At 43.1% G+C, this 23,367-nt stretch overlaps 1 protein-coding gene across 1 annotated transcript; it reads left to right on the plus strand.

The window, feature by feature from the left end:
• The first annotated feature begins 5,884 nt into the window (after positions 1-5,884).
• Positions 5,885-22,713, plus strand: LOC109909846 (akirin-1-like). The gene is made up of 5 exons (XM_020508906.2): positions 5,885-6,279; positions 19,988-20,131; positions 21,304-21,432; positions 22,039-22,110; positions 22,278-22,713. The coding sequence occupies exons 1-5, from the start codon at positions 6,072-6,074 to the stop codon at positions 22,286-22,288; spliced, it is 564 nt and encodes a 187-aa protein (XP_020364495.1). The 5' UTR covers positions 5,885-6,071; the 3' UTR covers positions 22,289-22,713.
• The last annotated feature ends 654 nt before the right edge of the window (positions 22,714-23,367 follow it).

Genomic DNA, 23,367 nt, shown 5'->3' on the forward strand with positions numbered 1-23,367 from the left:
TTGGGGATGCTTTTCTGCAAAGGGGACAGATCGAGTGCACCGTATTGAGGGGAGGATGGTTGGGGCCATATATCGCGAGATCTTGGCCAACAACCTCCTTCCCTCAGTAAGAGCATTGAAGATGGGTCGTGGCTGGGTCTTCCAGCATGACAATGACCCGAAACACACAGCCAGGGCAACTAAGGAGTGGCTCCGTAAGAAGCATCTCCAGGTCCTGAAGTGGCCTAGCCAGTATCCAGACCTGAACCCATTAGAAAATCTTTGGAGGGAGCTGAAAGTCCGTATTGCCCAGCGACAGCCCCGAAACCTGAAGGATCTGGAGAAGGTCTGTATGGAGGAGTGGGCCAAAATCCCTGCTGCAGTGTGTGCAAACCTGGTCAAGAACTACAGGAAACGTATGATCTCTGTAATTGCAAACAAAGGTTTCTGTACCAAATATTAAGTTCTGCTTTTCTGATGTATCAAATACTTATGTCATGCAATAAAATGCTAATTAATTACTTAAAAATCATACAATGTAATTTTCTGGATTTTTGTTTTAGATTCCGTCTCTCACAGTTGAAATGTACCTATGATAAAAAATGACAGACCTCTACATGCTTTGTAAGTTGGAAAACCTGCAAAATCGGCAGTGTATCAAATACTTGTTCTCCCCACTGTATATATATACGTATATATTTTTTTTCTTCATATCCCTTAAATAGTCAATCGATTTCTTCTCTTCAACTCCCAGTCTCCTGTTAAAGTGACAAACTGCACTGCTTCCAAGACAATTGTGTTTACTTTGCAGCCTTTGAAACAAAGTGTTGTGTGTTTATAGTCCCACCTCCCTCAAGAGGACAATCCTTCTGAACAGAGATGACAGCCTGGAGACAGGGAGTCTGCCATTTCAGGTCAGAGAACAGTGGGAAAAAAGGACTGACAACATGGTTTATGTGAGGGGGTGAGATGGCAGAGACTAGATTGAGAGAGATACTGAGTCATTTCTGGGAAACAATTAAGTACCTTGCTGTGATTATTTTCAACCATTTTAATTGAAAGTAAACAAATAGCTTCTTACCAAAGAACAATTTCTCAAGCAAGACTTTTGCAACGACTGTCTGGGAGTGGTCTGAGTGGAAGGGGAAAACCGAAAACTAGCTCTTATTGGCAGAGAGGTTTCAAACTCTCTTTCTTATAGATGGGTTGTCTGACAATGTCACAAATTATGCGCAGGCATTGATGTGGCCAGAATGACTGGAAGATATTGCTCTCCATAGCAGAAATGACTGGGTGATCTCGCACTGCTTGTTTCAAGCAGACCACAATAGTCCTCTTGCCCATGAACACCAAGGTAACCTACCTAAATGACTACCGCCCACATAGCACTCACAGCTATAGCCACGTCGAAAGGCTGGTTTGACTCACATCAACAGCATCTTCCCAGACACCTCCAATTCGCATACCACCCCAACAGATCCACAGATGACGCAATCTCTATTGCACTCCACACAACCTTCACCCACCTGGACAAAAGGAATACCTACTTTATGTAAGAATGCTGTTCATTGATTACAACTCAGCATTCAACACCATAGTCCCCTCCAAGCTCATCATCAAGCTCTGGACCATGGGACGGAACATCTACCCCTGCAACTGGATCCTGTACTTCCTGACGGGCCGCCCTCACTGCCTGAGAGGGTAGGCAACAACACATCTGCAACGCTGGCCATCAACACGGGGGCCCCTCAAGGGTGTGTGCTTAGTCCCCTCCTGTACTCCTTGTTCACCCACAACTGTGTGGTCGCACATAACTCCAACACCATCATCAAGTTTGCTGACGAAACAACGGTGGTAGGACTAATCAACAACGATGATGAGGCAGCCTTCAGTGAGAAGATCAGAGACCTAACAGTGTGGTGCTAGGACAGCAACCTCTACCTCAACATCAGCAAGACAAAGGAGCTAATCGTAGACTACAGGAAATAGAGGGGCAAGCACACCCCCATCCACATCGATGGGGCTGTAGTGGAGTGGGTCGAGAACGTTCAAGTTCCTCTGTGTTTACATCACTAATGAATTAACATGGTCTAAACACACCCACACCATTGTGAAGAAGGAACGACAGCGCCTCTCCCCCCTCAGGAGGCTGAAAAGATTTGGCATGGGCTCTCAGATCCTCAAAAAGTTCCACAGCTGCACCATTGATAGCATCTTGACTAGCTGCATCACCACTTGGCACGGCACCGGACCACAAGGCGCTACAGAGGGTGGTGAGTACGGCCCAGTACATCACTAGGGGCAAGCTCCCTGCCATTCAGGACCTCTATACCAGGCGGTGTCAGAGGAAAGCTCCAACAATTGTCAAAGACTCCAGCCATCCAAGCCATAGACTGTTTTCTCTGCTACTGCATAGCAAGCGTTACTAGTGCACCAAGACTGGAACCAACAGGACCCTGAACATAAGACTGCTAAATAGCTAATCAAATGGCTACCCAGTCCGTCCCCTCGCTGGGCTCGAACCAGGGATCCTCTGCACACACAGAAAACTGACACCGACGTAGCATTGTTACCCATCGCTCCACAAAAGCTGTGGCCCTAGGTCTCAGCGTGAGTGACGTCACCGATTGAACCGCTATTAGCGCGCACCACCGCTAACTAGCTAGCCATTTCACATCGGTTACATATACACATACATAACATGCATACTGATGCCACACACACTCACCACATAAGCTGCTGCTACTGATTCACATGTGCTGGTGCTACAGCTCAGTCTATTATCTATCCTGTTGCCTAGTCACTTTACCCTTACCTATGTGTACATAGCTACCTCAATTTCCTGGTATCCCTGCACATCGACTCTGTGCTGGTACTCCCGGTATATAGCCATGTTGTTTGTACTTGTTATTCGCAGTGTATTTATACCTTGTGTCACTATTTCTAGTAAAATAAAACATCTTTATCTTTAACGGTGCGGCAGGTAGCCTAGTGGTTAGAGCACTGGGCCAGTAACCGAAAAGTTGCTAGATTCGAAACCCCCGAGCTGACAAGGTACAAATCTGTCGTTCTGCCCCTGAACAAGGAAATTAACCCACTGTTCCTAGGCAGTCATTGAAAATAAGAATGTGTCCTTAACTGACTTGCCTAGTTAAATAAAGGTTCAATCAAATAAAAAAATGAACTGCATTGTTGGAAAAAGACCCTTAAGTAAACATTTCACTGTTAGTCTACACCTGTTGTTTACAAAGAACATTTGATTTGAAGCACTGTTTTGTTATGATTATGAACGGTCCAATAGGTAGCAACAATGACAAGAAGCTGCCATGTGGGGAATCGTAGGTGGCTCATTTCAGCAAGTTGTATCTTGTTCTTAATACCATGTCTTGTTTTGCGGTGTTTTGACTTATTTCATGTCAATGTTAATATGGCTCAAATTCGCCAGCTAGCTAACCAACAACTGTAACAATGTATTTGAGAGAGAATAAGTGCTCATTGTGCAAATGTATTTATGTTTTCAATAAACATTTGGTGACGAAATATAGTTTAACCCGTCTGTTTTGCCCCATAGTTGCACGTGTCGGTTTTGTTGCTAAACAACCAACCCATTTAATGGTCTATTAACTAATTTACTGCCTGGTGATGTCACCATGCAGGCAGGCCAAAACTATATTTTTAAACAGCTCCTACATTAAAAGGGCATTATCATAATTTTAACAATTCCAACCTCATAGTGTGGAAATATATATATATATATATAAAATACCCAGGGAAATCAAGTTTTTGACTGCACTGGGCCTTTAAGGCAAGGTGGCAGAAAAGATGACCACGGATAACAAACTCATGTCAATACATAAAGCACGACCCTCTCAGGTACTAGGGACCAGAAACACAATGGATAACTCACTAATGATTTGACTTCAATGTTTATGTGCAACCACACATTAGATTTTACACTCTGAATAAAAATATGAGGATATATGAATCTTAAAGGACACATTCAATTGCTCTGCAGAAAAAGAACACAAAGCCTGTAGATCTACATTGTGCCAGGCCCAACTAACGCTTTTTGGGGGGTGAAGTGCTAAAATGTCAACTTGATTCATTTAGCTGAGAGCCTCCTCAACTGTGCATCACATGAATAAATGTGTCTGGTTTGAGCTGCGGTATCACCCCTTCTATCCACACACAGTGAGCTTTTTAAAACTGTGATTTATTTCACCTTTATTTAACCAGATAGGCAAGTTGAGAACAAGTTCTCATTTACAACTGTGACCTGGTCAAGATAAAGAAAAGCAGTTCAACACATAATAACAGAGTTACACATGGAGTAAAACAAACATACAGTCAATAATACCGTAGAAAAATAAGTCTATATACAATGTGAGTAAATGAGGTGAGATAACAGAGGTAAAGGCAATAAATAGGCTATGGTGGCAATACAATATAGCAATTAAAACACTGGAATGGTAGATTTGACAGTAGATGAGTGTGCAAAGTAGAAATACTGGGGTGCAAAGGAGCATAAATAAATAAATACAGTATGGGAAGAGGTAGTTGTTTGGGCTATTTATAGATGGGCTATGTACAGGTGCAGTGATATGTGAGCTGCTCTGACAGCTGCTGCTTAAAGCTAGTGAGGGAGATAAGCGTTTCCAGTTTCAGAGATTTTTGTAGTTTGTTTCAGTCATTGGCAGCAAAGAACTGGAAGGAGATGCGGCCAAAGGAGGAATTGGCTTTGGGGGTGACAAGTGAGATATACCTGCTGGAACGCGTGCTATGGGTGGGTGCAGCTATGGTGACCAGCGAGCAGAGATAAGGCGGGACATTACCTAGCAGGGTCTTGTAGATGACCTGGAGCCAGTGGGTTTGGCGACGAGTATGAAGCTTGCAGCTACTACACATTGCCTCAGTGTCAGTGACCATTGAGGATCACTTAGACTGCGTGAACTTCTAATAGACAATGGTAGAGAGAAAAGTCATGGGGAGAGACCTATAATGACATGACATGCTAACGTCCATCATGCAAAAAGAAGCCTCCCCTGTGTAGTGGGCTCTAGGCTACATTGTACACAACGCATTTCACATGTAGTGTCACAATGGACTCACAGTATCTAATTAAATGCATCACAATTAGCAAATGTTTAGGCTGTATTCTTGCAGACAGTGGCATATTAACCTATGAGGAGCCTTAGCCAAATCTATTAATTTGTGGTGCATAGGTTTCCCCTGTGATATTCTTTGCAATATTGAAACAAACATGGATGAAATAATATGAGGGCAAAAAGCAAGAAGGGAGGTGAGACTGCAAAGTAACCAGAACTAATGAAATTGAACATCTAGAGACAGCAAAAACAGACTGGCACTCAGGCTATCATGCTTAACCGTCACTCATTGTCGTGTTTGGTTTGACAATAAACAATGTAGTTGGAAAGAAAGAGCACCAACAGATCTGGTGCTCTTGCACGAGTTGCTCAACATTAATTTAAAAATACATCATTGATGGGAAGTGAAGGGACATTTGAAATGCCTTTGGTTTTCATTGATGTATGTAAAGAGGGAATATAGTGTTTTGACATGATAGACAACAGATAAACTGTGGCCTACCTGATAAAAGGAGCAGAAAAGCCACTCTCGTCAACCGATTAAAAAACAATCCGGTGCTCTCGTTAACCTCAAATTTGAGTTAAACTGAAAATACTCGTCATAAAAGAAAAGTGGCGGATGACAACAATAAACGTGTAAAGTAGTACATCATTACCCAAATTTACCACCCATGTATGTTGAATGGATACAATCTCAAATAAAATCTAAATATCACAATTTTGCTCTATACGAAACATTTTACGGGAGTAATTTATTTTCCGAAAACTAAGTTCTCCCTATTTTTGTAGAATGGTACAGTCGGCCCTTGTGACGTTTTAGAAATTCAGTCGATAGGCACCGCAGTTGGTTGGCTCACTATCCCGGTTTCGGCAAACCGTTGTTGTGAAGAGAGGGTCACAGAAAAGAGAAAATCGACTACAGCATTTTTAGAATATATTTTTCGTTTGTCTACCGTACATCTTCGTTGTCTCTTTTGAGCAGGCACGATGGCGTGTGGAGCTACGTTAAAGCGCTCGATGGAGTTCGAGGCCCTACTCAGTCCTCAGTCTCCTAAGCGAAGAAGGTGCAATGCACTACCGGGGGCTCCAAGCACCCCGTCCCCTCAAAGGTGCAACCTCCGTCCGCCAGTTGACTGCCCATCATCACACTCGATGTCTCCCCCGGCTATGGGAGGAGAGCACAGGCTAACTCCAGGTAAGAAATTGTCAATAGTTGGATTTAGCTGCATTTCAGGGGGGTGATATGGGGAGGGGGTTAGGGTGGAGTGGAGTGGAATGGGTGATTCTCGAGAATGGGGGTTGGTGTATATAAGCTAACGTTAGCTAGTTAGGTACCTAACGTTACAGTAGCTAGCTTAACGTTTGCTCTGTAACGTTAACTGAACGCAGTTAGATAGCTAACCTAACGTCATAGCTGGCTAACTAGTTAGTCGTTGACTAATATATTAAGGAATTAATTTGAATTGCCTGGCATGTTAGCTAGCTAGCACCATTATCTATGACACAAAGCAAAAATGGCATGTTTTGTAGTCAGCTTGCTAAGCTAGCTGCATAACAACCCCAACCCAGCTAGTTAGCTAACGTAACATTACATGCTTTCTTTGCATGGTCCACAATCAAAGATCTGTTTCGTGTGACTAAAATAAAACATGCGAAGTTAGCAATGACCAGTTGAGGTTGCCTAACTAGGTACTTAGTGCTGTACATTTAACCCACTTTATTCAATGAGCAGACTTCATTTTTATGTAGTAGAACGCTGCATTGAAACGCCCAAGCCTTTTCGTTTAGAAGTGTGGGAACGCAGGATTTTTTTTTTTGTACCTTCTCGCTTTTCCCTGGGCTGAGAGGGCATTGTTCTACTCCTTTATGCTCGCACCTATCCTGCCCACCCGATTGAAAAGGTTATCCCCTGTGAGAATTGAGCCAGTGTGGGGGCTGCAGGGGTGGCAAAATAATTACCTGGATATCTCGACTGCAATCCAACAAAGCTCATTGAATGTGCCGTCACCGGGATAGAGGCGAGCTATTTGACAGCATCTAATCTTCACAGCTGTCTAAACCCTAATTAAAACCCTGCTCCCACTTGGCACAATTTGATAGTATTTATTTGTTGAGGTGTGTGTATTTATTTGTTGAGGTGTGTGTATAATATGTTAACTGGAGGATTACAATGCTCCCCCCCCCCCCCCCCCCCCCATATCTTTAATTTTGAACCCCATGTTTGTTTCATGCCGAATTTTTTTTTAAATTCAGTTTGGTGCACACCAGTACGTCTTTTAAATTTTGTTTTATTAGTCTTTTCCTAGACTCAAATTTAGCTGAGTATAACCCTAATTCAAGCCCTGCATCCTGCTGCAGTTCAATGGCTGGGCAGCTCCTCCTGTCACAAAGATAATTTCAATGACTCAAAAACCTAAGAGTGTAGGGTGTACTGCCTCCTGGTTAACTGGTTAACCCCCCTGGTTTGTCTTTGTCTGGCCTGTCTCTTTAAATTGTTGACTGCTTTTCCTTCAGCCCCTAACCAAGGCAGTTGGTGGTTGCACCTTTTTTTTTTTTTTTTTTACATATTTGCATGGATGCCAACTTATTCATTGTTTTGATCTCTTCACCATTATACCCTGATGAAGACGGCTATTTCTGTCAAAATGTTGGTTATAAAATCATTGCATCGGAGTTCCTGTTGTGCAGCTCTCCTTTTTTATTTTTCAAGTGTTCTACTCCGCTAGCCAGCACCTTGCCTAAACGGGTGTTTCTTTCACCTCCAGATTGATCTCAATATAGGTAATCCATGTGAATCGTTTAGACCCGTAAGGGGGGGGGGGGGGGTTGACCATGTTTGCAGACTCAGTATATTACCCACTGCGCAATAAAAGAGCAGATCAAACAGACCTTCCCCTGGTGTGATCACTACCTGTCTGTCTGTCTGCCTGCAAAATGCATCCTTACGTGTCCTACAACTAGAATATCAGAGTTCAGAGTACGATGCCAGATATGGCATATCAGATTGAGAGCTTCATCCAATATCACGTGTGGCAGCTGTAAGCAGCCAGCCGCAACCCTTAACCAGCCATTAGTCTACTCAGCTGCTTTTCTCCATCTGTTCTTTCTGTGCATCTGTTTTAAAATGTTATTTAGCTGGGGTGTGCAGGCAGTACTTTATTTTGTTACATTTGTTTAATTATTGGTGCGGCTCGCATTGAATGTTTTTAATTTAGCCTGTAACAAGCAGGCCCGTCTGACTAGGCATCGCTGTCACGCAGCGTCAGAGTGCCACAGCCATAGAGGAAAAGCAGACCACAGTAACAGTCATGCTTGTGCCTTTATATCACTGAAAATCACTCAAAAGTTATCCCCCATGTTACCGAAGTTACCACATCCCACAACAAACTGTTTTGTTTTGTCATGTTACCTGGCCGGCTAGCTGACAAAAATGTGGATGGCACTGGAAAAAGGGATAAATAGCATTTAATGTGTTGGATTGAGTAGAGGTGTGAATGTCAGGGACAAGGTTTTGTGCAGCACACGTGCTGAACATATAGAATGGGAACAGGTGTCCTTAGTATCGTGATGGCGGGGGGGCGCAAACTCTGTGGTATCATGATACTACTTGGTATTGTGATACCAGGCCAAGTATCACATTATTAGTAATATGTTGGCATTGTGACAACCTCACTCTGAAAATGGGCACACACTGAACTGGGCACACACTGAACTCTCATGGAGAACTCCCATAGCCCCACCTGTGGTTTTTATTTGTATTTAACCTTTATTTAACTAGGCAAGTCAGTTAAGAACATATTCTTATTTACGGTGATGGTCAAACCCGGACGACGCTGGGACAATTGTGTGCTGCCCTCATAGCCGGATGTGGTACAGCATGGATTCGAACCAGGGGACTGTAAGGATGCGTCTTGCACTGAGATGGAGTGCTTTAGACTGCTGTACCACTCCGGAATTGGTATTATTCATGGCACCCATTGACCTTTTGAAAGGGGTGAGCGCTCTTCTGGAATGTACCTAATTGAATGCCCACAGAGTGAATACCTTAACATTCCCCAACCACTTTTGTCCTCTGACAATATTACTGCAAAATGACTGATATCAGAAATGGTGAGCGGATATTAGGCAGTAGCTTTGAAATGTTCTGTCCTTGAGATATTTGTGCTTGGCATGAACTGTGGGTTCCTACATAAGCTATGACTTGCTGATAGTGGAAGTGAAATGGGAACTGTGTGACTGGCTTCCCAGTTCTGGACAAAGCCAAACAAAGACAGTTGGCCTGGTCCTGTCTAGTCTAGCCCCTCGCACCAAATCCGATTGCGCAACTGACATGTAGGCTAGTCCTAAGCCTGTTTGTTTGGACAAGGACTTGTTTCATAGCTCCATTTGTATTTTTTCTCTCTTTTGAAAAGGAGAAGCTGTGTATCCAGGATTTATCTGCCAGTGAAATCATTAGGGGCTCCACCTAAGCATTTTTTCGAGACGCTTAAGTCCAAACGCTGTATTAATTTTCTGGATGGGGAATAACGCTTTGTGTAAAATTAAACAACTGAAACCAGATATATAGTATGTGTCTTTTGTGAACTAACAATCACTGAAATAAAGTCTAGGAGAGAATTGAAAATTCTAAACAATACCTTTTCATTTTATTATGTTTGAGCAAAATAAAACTGCATAGGACATGGCAAAATGCAGGAAAATAGCATCTCAATGGCAGAATGTGTGGAATCACAGGAAATTTGCTTTAAACTGCAAAAAAATATTCTCCGCTCAATTGCTAAATGTTTTAGAATTATTTAAAAATTAGCTTTAAATTTGTCCATTTTATCTCCGCTCCATGGAGACATTTTGTAGAATTGCAAGAAATTGGCTTAAAAATGAAACTCTGTTAAGGGGGCCTCTAGAATTCTCATCCGGCTGTGCCAACGGACCCACCACAGCCCCCACCTAAGCCCCTCTTTGATCCAGAAAAAAACCTGATCCATCACAAGATAAGGCTGATGGCACTTTTGATGTACGAAGCAGAAAATCTAGCAACGTCACAAGGGTGTTGGCAGGTTTACACGCATGCAGGTTTCAACAGCTGAAGAAGCTCGTGTAACGGGCAGATGGAGGAAGAGGTGTTTGTCTGCCTTCCTGTGTGCAGTGCACACAATCTCCTTCTGCAATTTAGCCCCTTTCTCTTGATTAGTTGGGTTTTCTTTCACCACTTTAATGGCTTTTGTGTATGTACATGCCAGCTATCCTCAATGTACACTGGCATTTTACTCAGTATCCGCCTCGCTTGCTGAATTACATACTGCAGAGGGGAAAGGAATGTAAGATGTTGGTGTGTCTGCAGACATTGGTTTGCCAGTGAAGGCAGTTTCTTCTGTCCATCCCCCCCCTGCATATTTATTGGCATTCCCTACAAACCAGTCAGGTTTCCTTTGTTGTAGTTCCCAGGGCACATGGACGGGTTCTCCTCCTTCTCCCTCTTCAGCCCACTTGATTGGAATAATTAACTGATCTACAGGGATTTTAATGAGGACCAGACAACCTTTTCCAATCAGGATGCGGAGGTAGAAGGTGCTATGGTAGAAGGCATCCAAAGGTTTAAGAGTAGTGGCTGCTGCAATCTGGTAAATAGTGTCAACAACTGGCAGGGAAGTTGTCTGTACAATCTGTTTTCTGCTATTTAGGGAGCTCTATATCCAAAAGAAAGGCCTGCTTTAAATTTTGAATTTTTAACTAGCTCATCCATGTTTTTTAAACATGAAGTCTTTGTCAATCCTATGCTGTATTGGTTGAGAGGGAATTCCTTTACCTTTCCAACTTTGACTCCCATTTCTTTGCCCAATTATAGTTTTTAATTGAACCCACATAAGAATGGTGTATATGGAAGGTTTAGCAGTTCCAGATGTAGGAGGAATGTCTATAACTTGGCCTCTATTCTGTAGGTATCTGAAGAAGTTACTTTTGGGTAGATTACAGGTTTCCCTCAGCAAATCAAAGGAAGCAAAGGTCCCTTCTATATATAGATCCCCTATGCTATTGATCCCTAGCTCTCCCCATTGCTCAGTTGTTATCAAGGTAAGCGGGGCACTATAGGTAGGCCAATATCATTCCTGCGACGGTAATAAAAATAATAATTGCTTCCAGATACGGGCTGTGGTATGTATAATATGATTATTACTACAAAGTGACATCTCCAAATTGACGGGACATAACCACAGCACCAATAAAGGGGTGGCAATCCTCACGCTCCATACTAAGTGAGCAGCCAAAACGTAACAGCACAGAGGTTAGCGGCCCAATAGGAAAATATAACATTTGGAAGAGTCAGTCGGTAGGCCGTCATTGTAAATAGGATTTTGTTCTTAGCTGACTTGGCTAGTTATATAAAGGTAAAAAAATAATAATAATCTGGACTTACCAAGGTGTTTAAAAAAAACAACCTCTCCTCTGTTTTTTTTATAATCGAGTCCAGTTGTTCGTTAAAGGACTTGGGTATGAAATACCATGATGTTTTGGATTAGGTAAAGCATTTGCTGGAGGTAGACCATCTTGCTGGCATTCATTCTTCTGAGCAGGGAAATTGGGAGTTCTCTAAAATGTATGTTTGCCTTGAATTTTTGCATCATAGGTGGGAAATTCTATTTTAAATACAGAGGAGCGTTGTTTGGTAACTACAATTACTAGGTAGGAAAACATTTCTGAAGAGTGCACTTAAATGGAAGATGTTCTAACCAAGAGGGGTTTTGCAACTGACTGGGCATTAGTTTGCTCTTGTTCCAATTGGTTCTATGTCACAAGAAGGTACCAAACAGGTTAATAAATTTTTTTTAAAAACTGGAATACTGGATTGTGGTTCTGTTACATAGAGAATGTCATCTGCGTATAGAGATCTTATTTACGTCTTTAGTATTATAGCCTTGTATTGTTGTGAGATCTGACCTCTTGAGCAGGGTTCAATGGCTAGAGCAAAAAGCAGAGGCGACAGCGCACAACCTTGTTTTGTCCCTCTAAAGGTTAAATCAGGGTGACTGATAGGTTTCTTGATTCTTTTTTATTTTTTTTACCTTTATTTAACCAGGCAAGTCAGTTAAGAACAAATTCTTATTTTCAATGACGGCCTAGGAACAGTGGGTTAACTGCCTGTTCAGGGGCAGAACGACAGATTTGTACCTTGTCAGCTCAGGGATTTGAACTTGCAACCTTTCGGTTGCTAGTCCAATGCTCTAACCACTAGGCTACCCTGCCGCCCCACATTATTCTTGCACATGGGGTTCCTATATAGAAGCTGGCTCCATTTTTTTATTTTTTATTTTTTATGAACGTGTCTCCAATATTACATTTCTGTAGAACCACAAATAGGACGACTCAAATTGGTCAAAGGCTTTTTCAGCATTAAGATGTAACGGCAAGGTCAATGTTGGGTAACCTGAGAATACATCATGTTGAAGAGGCGCTACATAATGTTGAAGAATGAGTTTCTGTCGGGCATGATGCCGGTCTGGTCCTACTGGACCAATTTGCCCACTAAAGTGCTAAGCCTGTTAGCCAGAGTTTTTGTAAAGATCTTCTGGTCCTGCTTCTACCGTATCTTTACCCTTCTTATGTATAACTGTAATAGCTACCACATTCAAGTAGGTGGGAGCGCTCCATCCTCATTGGCCTGTACAGGTAGGGAGAGAATGTTGCTTAATGTTTTATAGAATTCACCAGGGAATCCATCTGGGCCTGGGGTCTTGTCGCTTTTTAGAGATGTAATTGTTACTCGAATTTCTCAGATTTCTTATTCTGGAAGTTAGAATATTCCTGGTTCAGGGCAGGGAGATTAGTCTTTCCAAATGTTTTGCATGATTAAAGGGTTCGGATCTGCTTTAGATGTGCCTATATAGTCTCTCGTAAAACTTACGGAATCTGTCATTGATGTCCTTGGGAGAAGAGCTTAATTCCCTAGTTAAACATTTTTACTTTGAATTCAGTCATTCTGTTTTTGAAAGTTGTCTGGCCAGTAATTATATGGTTTTTCACAACTCAAAATATGTAAGTTTGCATACACTTAAGGTTAAAGTCATTAACTCGTTTTTCAGCCACTCCACAAATTTCTCGTTAACAAACTATAGTTTTGGCAAGTCGGTTAGGACATCTACTTTTTCTACATCTCATTTTTTCAACAACTGTTTACAGACAGATTATTTCACTTATAATTCACTATCACAATTCCAGTGGGTCAGAAGTTTGCATACACTAAGTTGACTGAGCCTTTCAACAGCTTGGGAAATTCTAGAAAATTATGTCATGGCTTTAGAAGCTTCTGATAGGCTTATTGGCATCATTGGAGTCAATTGGAGGTGTACCTGTGGATGTATTTCAAGGCCTACCTTCAAACTCAGTGATTTTCATGGGAAAATAAAAATAAATCAGCCAAGACCTCAGAAAAAGAATTGTAGGCCTCCACAAGTCTGGTTCATCCTTGGGAGCAATTTCCAAACGCCTGAAGGTACCACGTTCATCTGTACAAACAATCGTATGCAAGTATAAACACTATGGGGACCACACAGCCGTCATAGGGAGTGGTGCACTTCACAAAACGGATGGCATCATGAGGCAGGAAAAGTATGTGGATATATTGAAGCAACATCTCAAGACATCAGTCAGGAAGTTATAGCCTGGTCGCAAATGGGTCTTACAAATGGACAATGACCCCAAGCGTACTTCCAAAGTTGTGGCAAAATGGCTTAAGGACAACAAAGTCAAGGTATTGGATTGGCCATCACAAAGCCCTGACCTCAATCCTATAGAAAAGGATTTGTGGGCAGAACTGAAAAAGCATGTGCGAGCAAGGAGGCCTACAAACCTGACTCGGTTACACCAGCTCTGTCAGGAGGAATGGGCCAAAATTCACCCAACTTATTGTAGAAGGCTACCTGAAACGTTTGACCCAAGTTGAACGATTTAAAAGCAATGCTACCAAATACTAATTGAGAGTATGTAAACTTCTGACCCACTGGGAATGTGATGAAAGAAATGAAAGCTGAAATAAATCATTCTCTCTACTATCATTCTGACATTTCACTTTCTTAAAATAAAGTGGTGATCCTAACTGACCTAAGACGGAATTCTTACTAGGATTAAATGTCAGGAATTGTGAAACTGAGTTTAAATGTGTTTGGTTAAGGTGTATGTAAACGTCCGACTTCAACTGTACATGTTTACATACTGTGCGTTGTGTAGAAAATAAACACTATTTGATCTGGATATGTAAAGATGAACTGTGATAGTTGTCTACATGAGATCCTGGTAAGTTGTAATACCTTGCCTTGTAACGAGCTACGCTCCAGGGAACCCAGAAGGCATGTCCGAGGGTATAAAACTGGAGTCAAGAATTTACATACCAGACTAAGTTGACCTCGCACTGCAGCCGAGGTCCACGATTAGCCGTGACTCCAAATGCATGAGGAGGACGACAAAGGAACCTCTTAACAATCAAGGCCATTGTTGGTTACATTATCTAAGACGGTGAATTCAAGAAGAACCAACCGGTTGTTTCTCTTCAAGTCATCCGTTCTCTCCACAGCCCCCCAACCCAAGCTGGGTGCGTCGACACTGCTGATTAGCCTCCTCGGAAACCCACCCTCACAGTCCGAGCGCAAGGAAGCAGATGACTAAGAGAAAGAAATTGGCCACAAGATGTCACAATCAGATAATTACACCGGATAACAAAGGAGAGGCCATCAAAAGAAACGGGTGTTGGCCAAGCCTATCCCACTAAGCGGAACTCGGTTACATAAGTAGATACCCAACGGAGACCTTCAAGAAAATACGTTCATTATAATTCTGACCCATAAAAGTGGCAGTTCATGGTAAGGTGTTAGGGTTAAACTAAACGGTCTACAAATGTATCGAAGTGTGTTTTTCTCATGCACTTATTCGTTCTTTAAATCTCCATCTTGTGTAACGTGTCCTATTGTGTTGGTCCGCTAGGGACCTGTTGCCATTTGTATTAAGTTCGAACCAATAACCTAGACTTTCTTTTAATATTATCGTTTAGCTTGTTAGTAAGTAAATGATAAACTCAATTTGTGTGGTACAGAATGATTTAGTGAGACCTGGATTTGTGCAGATTAAAAAATTATGCAATGTTCAGAATGAGACTTATTAGGAAATTAATTAGTGACTGCTATGAAATCGATATTCTCATTCTTTGAGGTAATTTGGGAAACGGTAACATTAAACTTTTCCCATGTTGCCACATTTTACTGAGTTAATGGTTACCTGTTTTTAATTTAATCACTTAATTATAAAATGGTTAATTATTCAACAAATAGCAATCATTGCATTAATAATACCAATGTCACGACACCGTCCAATAAGTTCACTCCCATTTCTGAGTGTCAAGATTCGGAATCGACCCCTAAGAATCAGTATTTTTGGAATGGAGGAGACTGATCTAGTTGCCGTACTTCTGCGAACACACACACACACACACACACACACACACACACACGTCTTTCCTAGCGAGGGACGGTGTGGGACACAGTATAGGCAGGTCGACCACCAGGCAGGCAGACAGAACCGTGCACTAGGCCCATCTATTGGCAATCAAAAGCTGCATCTCGCAATGGAACTCTTGCATTTCTTGTCTTGCAATGGCTCGCAACTTCAGTAAAGTAGGGCCTACCATCAATGAATTGGCTAGAATATTCTACACACGACTGACCACGTTCACATCCCTACTTGTGGTACGTGTGCTGTATTGTCATGACGGACTGCATCAGCTCAGATGTCTTCAGTGGGTCACTGAGTTGGGGTATGTTGAATTTAAATCTATGTGCAGAATTTCTTAATACCTTCCAGGTTCTTACCTTGTGCAATAAATTAAGCTGGTTTGTGTTTTGAAGAATACTGCAACCTGACCTACTCTGTGCTAATGTTCAGCACAGCGTGAGCCTAGCTAGCCTGGTACTTGTCGCCAGAATTTTCCTTCAATTCATTATACCCCAACTTCCCGGCAGTGATTTAAGCCCTGTGGCCAGTTCCCACCCATAGTCATGCTCTAGTAGCAACCAATGATGTCTCTATACTTTAACAGGGTCTTTGCTACATCAACTTGTCCTGACCCACAATACAGCCTGCTTCCTGGCGGCTTTGCAGTCCGTAAGTCCCCCCACTATACTTCAGCAATGGAGGGTGAAATGAGTCGAACTGACTATTTTTTTTTTTTTCTTCACCGCCAACCGCTGTCCCCCACGTCCAACTTATCTGGCCAATCTCTTTCCTTATACACTGTTTTTGTTTGTTCTCCCTAAGCCTTTTAGCTGAGGCTTTTCCCTCTCGCAGGAAGTCTCCGTGATTGATTGCTTTGGCCTGGCCGTGACAGGGTCATTGTTGCTAGGCAACACCCTAAGATTGGTATTCTGGTGGTTGGCAGTGCTGGCCTGGCTGGCAGTGACTGGCAGCAGGGGAGGGATTTCACTTGTCACTCAAAATGTTACTCTGGAGCTCTGAGATCATTCAGCACAGACACCCAAGTCCAGATGTGCCCTGATTTGGAAAAGGATGTCTCTTATCAACTTAATGCGTTTGATCAAATCAGGGGGTGAAATTAAGGAGGTCCAGTATGGCGTCCCAGCCAAATAAATAGTGGCGGTATGCCATACGGGTAAAACATTGCCTATTACAAGAATTAAAGCAATGTCAAGAACACGAGGCTATTACACCATTATTTAACATTAGCCATCTGCATGTCAGAGGCATGAAAAATGAGTATGTCCTTTAAAACGGGTGGTATAGCCTACGCTCAAATTCAATGTGGTTCGACGAGAACACTGACATTTTGCCACGGCAGAGATGAATGGCTGACGCTCGGACAGCAGTGGATGCATGAGTTCTGGCCTAATGACAATCGACAAAATGTCATTCCACTCGGTGGTGTTTTTCCTAACAGATGTCTATTTCCATTCACCACTGTTTGGATGCTGGAAATATGTTGCGTGTGTGTAGCCTAGTAAAGGAGCCCTTTTTGAAGTGGTTTGTTTGACAATCAGATGAAAATATCACATGTTTATGCTACCACAAAAGGTCATGCATCTCAAAAGTTAAATGAATCTTTACGTCGAGGCCTGCAGAGATCCGTTAGTTACATGGAATCCCAATATTAATTCAATGATGTAATTTCGTGCACTCATAGGAAGTCCCGTACTGGGAAGAAACCCATGTATCAAATGGAGTGTCTCAAAATGTAGCCTACAGGAATGGAGATTGAGATGCTGGTGACTTTTGCTGTCATGGCACCGACATAAAGAATCAAACCTTTTGACTACTTAATGTTAGGGAGTGACTTATGATTTGGGCTTAAGCCTCATTGTAGGTAAGCTATTTAGATAAACAATGCGACGCTCAAGCTAATAGCTCATTGCACCAATCTGTTTGGGGTAGCATTGGCAGACACTCTGACACAGTGGCCTTTCAACTAGTCCGTTCATGCAGCATCGTGAAACATTTTGAGTCACGCCTCAACTGAACTTTGCAAGGAGGAAGCCATCCAGGTCTAGTCTAGCCCCCTTCATATACTCCGGTCTCTGGGATAAGTACAGCTTTTTATTAAGTTAGGAAAGTTTAGCAGTGGCTAAATAAACACAGCCTGTCATATTAGAGCTGCATTAACACAGGAAGGCTTCAGCTCATCAACCCCTCTGCTACTTTTGTCATGTACTCTGCTAATTTGAAGCTTGATAATACAGAGCTAGCCATGTGACTGACTGGCAATCTCACTCTCAAAATGACACCTGAAAAAGGCTAGTTTTCAATTGATATTGCCTAGATTCAGTTCTCTCGTTGCCTCTACAGAGTGCATTGGACACATTCTATGTCCCTCCCTGCGGACTACTGCTGCTTATGATGCATTTTGTGGAGGTGAGGAAGTCTGAATTGAGAACGTGCCCATCTAGGCTGGCAAGCTAGCTTCCCCCGCAGAACAGCTCATGGAGACATGCATGTTTTTAATTTGATTTAACTTGGCAAGTCAGTTAAGAACAACTTTGTACTTACAAAGACTGCCTAGGAACAGTGGGTTAACTGCCTTGTTCAGGGGCAGAAAGACAGCTTGTCAGTTCGGGGATTCAATCTAGCAACCTTTCGGTTACTGGCCCAACGCTCTAACCACTAGGTTACCTGCTACCCCCACACCCCATGTTTGCTCTTACCTAGATATGGCTGTTGCTCTCTCAACCAAAGATAAATGAGGCAGGCCTCCCTAGAATGGTGCACACAGGCCCTTCACCCTTCGAGGCAGAATAAGGATAAGTCCTCCTTTCACACTCTGGCTATCAACACTGGCTCCCAATATATATTTTTAACTTTAGACCCAGTCTGTGAATTTTCAGTTTAGTACCAGGTTGATGGGTTTAGCGGTCTTTGTATGTTTGCTAATGCTCTTATTGAACATGGCCTAGTCAAAAACCTTGCAAGTGAGGTGCCAGATCTTAGCGGATCTGATTTGAAAAGGTTTCCAGTGGCATATGGACTCCTTGCCAAGAAAAGTCTTTACCAATTAGGGGCTAGCAATTTCCCTCCAGGATTGCTTGCTGAATACTGGAATTGGCACTGAACTGAAGTCAAAAGGCTGCAGTCCCACTGCTTAGGCTAAGAAGAGTGGGTACCACCACTGCCTGAGCACATGTAGGGCCTAGCTCTGCCCACAGGTCTCTAGGCTTGTTCCAAGGCTTAGTGGTGTTGCCAACAACCGGATGCATCCGGTTTTCAGGGCTGAAGCTAATTCTACCTAGCTTCCTTTTCCGTTGAGAACCGGATGTGGGAACTCCGCTCGGGTGTTTACGCCTGCTACGTTAGATTACCTCATCCCAAATGGCACCCTAATCCCTTTTTAAAGCCTAGTGCCCTACCTTTTGACCAGGGCTCTACATGGAGAATAGGGTGCCATTAGGGATGCAGCCTGGCTGAAGCCCAGCTCTGCAGTGATCAAAGAGCTTGGAGGATGAAACCCAACCCAGTTTTTCTGGAAAGGAGGCTGTAGCATGTCAGACCGGTGCCCTGTTTCACACTCCTTCCTGCCCTCTGCATTGCAGTCAGATGTCACCCAGATCTATCTAAATAAATCACTCTGCTATTCAGGTAGTTTTCTTGCTGTGTTATTGCCAGACATGCTGGTACAAGACAACCAGTCTACCATTTTTGTCTTGGCTTAGTTGGCCTCTCACAGACATGAAGACCTGTTAAGCCTGACTGTCTCCCAGTCAGCTATGGATGAATCACAATTCCTGAAAGATTTGAAGGAAGAAGTGAAAGGAACTCCTTCGCCCCTTCTCGCCATTCACGGGATCTCAGAAGGGTTGGTTTCTTTCTGAGGAAGTGTATGCATGTGCACGCAAGTGTGCTGTGGGGGTTGACACAGCTGGTGTGTGTTTGTCGCTGACGTTAGTCTCGCCCAGCTTTAAAGCGCTCCTTCCTGTTAGTGCGTTTTATTTGTTTTGTTTTGAAAACCACATCAGCTGAACACTGCAGCTCACAGGTTGTGTGCATAGCTGTTGGCCTTCAATGAGGCTTGAGGAAAACATTCTATCATTGAACACTACATCTACTAGGCCTATAGCATGACTAGCTTGTAGTGATCAACAACATGCAATTTTGGAACACATTCAGCTTCTGAAAATGCCTATGTTCTGACATGGCTGGTTTGCGATGATCAGAGACCATCTAAAAAGAAACCGGTCACCTTTTTTAATAAACATTTTTTGGGGGGGGTATTCAAGGCAGGCTGTGGCTAGTTGTCTTCTAAAATCAACTAGACGGGCACCATCTTCATATTCGTGCACCAGGCTTTATTTGTCCTCTGAGTGCTGGTTGTTCCCAGCCCTGTTTATGACCATGTCCCCTGTGTTCTGTCCCCTCTACAGAGCAGATCTTCCAGAACATCTGTCAGGAGTACAGCCGCTACCAGAGGCGGCGGCAGCTGGAGGGGGCCTTCAACCAGAGTGAGGCTGCCTGTAGCTCCACCGATGCTCCTAGCTCCTCCCTCACCGCCCCCAGCTCCCCACCAGGTGAGGTGTGTGTGTGTGTGTGTGCACGGGGGGGGGGGGGGGGGCCAACTGAGTCACCTGCCAAACCCCGACACCGCTCATATGGTGTTCAGTGTGAGCATGCAGTGGTAATACAAACCCCAAACATTTCAGCCTCCATAGACGTTACATAAGGATGCTTGGAGTCGGTATATGTTTTTATAGCTCCCATTGGCTCAAGTATAGCTAGTCAGTGCCCTCTTCTTAAGAACAAGTTCTTATTTACATGACTGCCTACCCCAGCCAAACCCTCCCCTAACCCGGACGACGCTGGGCCAATTGTGCGCCGCCCTATGGGACGTTCACAGCCAGTTGTGATACAGCCCAGGATCAGTCGTGACGCCTCTAGCACTGCGATGCAGTGCCTTAAACCATTGCGCCACTCGGGAGACCATTGACTTGAATGTGAATATCTGTCACTTCTTTCTAGTAATTATACTTCTCGTCTAGTTCTGAGACTATTGCCTGGAATTTAGCTTTTAAAAGCTTTGGTCAGAAATTCAGAATGGGTCAAAGTACACTTAAAATCTCAGGGCATGAATCATTCAGCCTTCCCCTGGATCCAGCTCCAAGCTCAGGAGACTTGGCGACCGGGCCTCGTTAGTGCCACTTTTGTGCCTTTTTTCTAACCATGGCACATCTTGATGGGATATTAAATTCTGCGGCACACCTAAAATGGCCCTAATTTATTTAGTGGTAATGACCTCAGATATCATCTGATTAATTCCGCAAATCATTTTCTGTGACAATAAAAATAAATGTAAAAAACATTACATCTGGCTTCTCAGCTGCGTGATCATCTGAGACCAGCCATCAGGACAGCTGATGAAACTCAAGAGTATTTCTCTCTGTAGTAAAGCCCTTTTGTGGATAAAAACTCTATCTGATTGGCAGGTCCTGGCTCCCCAGTGGGTGTGCCTATGCCCACCCATAGCTGCACCCCTGCCCAGTCATGTGAACACCTGAGTTCTAGGCACGCAGCACATCGGTTGGGAACCATTGGTCTAGGCTGCTGCTTGGGCGACAAACGGAAATGAATCAATTATTGCGCAGACATTTATTCCTAGAGAGGACATTGTGAACTCTGACCTGTAGTGTATGTATAGATGGCATGGGCAGTGTCAGTCTACATAAAATGTTACTGTGTGTCTCAGGTGCCTCGAGGAAGGACCAGCCGTCGTTCACACTGAGGCAAGTGAGCTACCTGTGCGAGCGCTTGCTCAAAGACCACGAGGAGAAGATCCGGGAGGAGTATGAACAGATCCTCAACACAAAACTTGCAGGTACGGACAGTAAACCTCAGTCAAATGGCTTTTCACATTACTGAGCCACGCTGAAACAAGCTGAGCTGGCATAGTTATGCATCCACTGTAGATGATGGGAACCATGTAAAAAGTTGGAAAATCTCAGCTTGCACAGTGGTTCGGGTCAGCACGATCGTGTGAAAATGGCTTTAGTTTGTTCGGTCTCAAGAAAATCTTAAATGTTTTCACACCCTTTAGCACTAGCAATGAAGAAAGACTTCTACAAATGGCACCCTGTGTGCAATAGGAGAGGCCTATTTGCTGCTCCCCCCCCCGAACACCTTTTTAATGACTTATCTAATGTCCTGCTGATTGTTCTTGTTTAATTAGGGGCTGCTCTTGGCAGATATGGATTTATGTACTAGACACTACTAGCCAGGACTGCTAATGTTTCTAGAATATACATCTGCTCTGACTGGAATGATTAATATGATCAACCTTTTAGCTGATGTTTAGTAAAGGCTGAAGCACAGTGTTATTTTTTGCATCAAATGTATCAACACATGTTGGGGTCTTATCTGGTACGTGAATCTGCACATTCACAGTTTTGTACTAATCCATTGGCTTTTTAATCGTCTGTTGCAGAACAATACGAATCTTTTGTGAAATTCACACAAGACCAGATAATGCGAAGATACGGCGCCAGGCCTGCTAGTTGTAAGTATCAGTTTCAGTTTTCACATTCTGTCCATACACCATTTTGCTTTTGAAGAGTAAACAAAGCAATCCCTACAGCCACATAAAATAGATTTTAATGCATTACCTTGTCATCTCATTTCTGTCTTCATGCTGTTTTCATCCATTATTCAATCTCTCTGTTTCAGATGTCTCTTGAATTCCCCCATTGATGAGGTACCAGCTTTTCTCACAAGATGGCTGCTCTTCTACTGCCCCTTCCTCCACTAGATATTTGATTTTTATTTCTCTTTTTTTCATGCTATTTGGGTACCATGGTTTATCCACATTTTTAATCTAAAACTGGTTTCTATAAAATGCTAATGGATCGGAATGAAATGTAAAGATTCGATTATATGCTTGCTCTGGATTTTTTTTGACGAAAGCAGTTTTTTTGGTTCTCCCCAGCGCTATAGTGGCTATTCTCTGATCCTTGTGTATTATAACCTGCCAGCACTGCCCCTCTGCAGCAGCTGTATTACTAAATCCCCCTGGCCTCTCATCCACCCAGTGTATTTGTATCTTTCCAACTTGAACTGAGGATGTGGATTTCTTTTGAAATTAAAAGTTCTGTGATTTAAAATGGTTTCCCTCAATTACTTTTTTGTTTTGCATTCAGTTGAACAAACCAACTGTTTTGGTAAATGCATGACAAAGTTAGTCTTTTGTCAAAGGAAGGTTCATTTGTGCAGTACATGTGCTTTAAGGTTGCATAACCCCCTTGAATTCAGTACATTTAAGACTGTTATAGTGCATTCGGTAAAGAATTCAGACCCCTTTTCCCACATTTTGTTACTTTGCAGCCTTATTCTGAAATTGATGACATTTGCATTTTTGAAGCATGGTTGTGGCAGCATCATGCTGTGGGGATGTTTTTCAGCAAATGGGAGACCTGTCTGGATCGAGGGGAAAGATGAACGAGTTCCTTGATTGAAAACCTGCTCAGGACCTCAGACTGGGGTGAAGGTTCGCCTTCCAACAGGACAACGACCCTAAGCACACAGCCAAGACAATGCAGGAGTGACTTCGGGACAAGTCTCTGAATGTCCTTGAGTAGCCCAGCTAGAGCCCGGACTTGAACCCGATCGAACAGGGCTGGAGAGACCAGAAAATCGCTGTGCAGCTCACCATCCAACCTTACAGCGCTTGAGAAGAATGGGAGATTCCCCAATTATAGGTGTGCCAAGTTTGTAATGTCATCCCAAGACTTGAGGCTATAATCACTGCCAAAGGTGCTTG

The sequence above is a fragment of the Oncorhynchus kisutch genome, linkage group LG2 (assembly GCF_002021735.2).
Source record: "Oncorhynchus kisutch isolate 150728-3 linkage group LG2, Okis_V2, whole genome shotgun sequence".
Lineage (NCBI taxonomy): Eukaryota > Metazoa > Chordata > Actinopteri > Salmoniformes > Salmonidae > Oncorhynchus > Oncorhynchus kisutch.

Excerpts from the sequence above, each read along its gene's own strand:
- LOC109909846 (XM_020508906.2), top strand. The coding sequence starts at position 6,072 with ATGGCGTGTGGAGCTACGTTAAAGCGCTCGATGGAGTTCGAGGCCCTA. Across the intron at positions 6,280-19,987 it reads AGAGCACAGGCTAACTCCAG|AGCAGATCTTCCAGAACATC; the intron begins GTAAGAAATTGT and ends TCCCCTCTACAG. Across the intron at positions 20,132-21,303 it reads CGCCCCCAGCTCCCCACCAG|GTGCCTCGAGGAAGGACCAG; the intron begins GTGAGGTGTGTG and ends TGTGTGTCTCAG.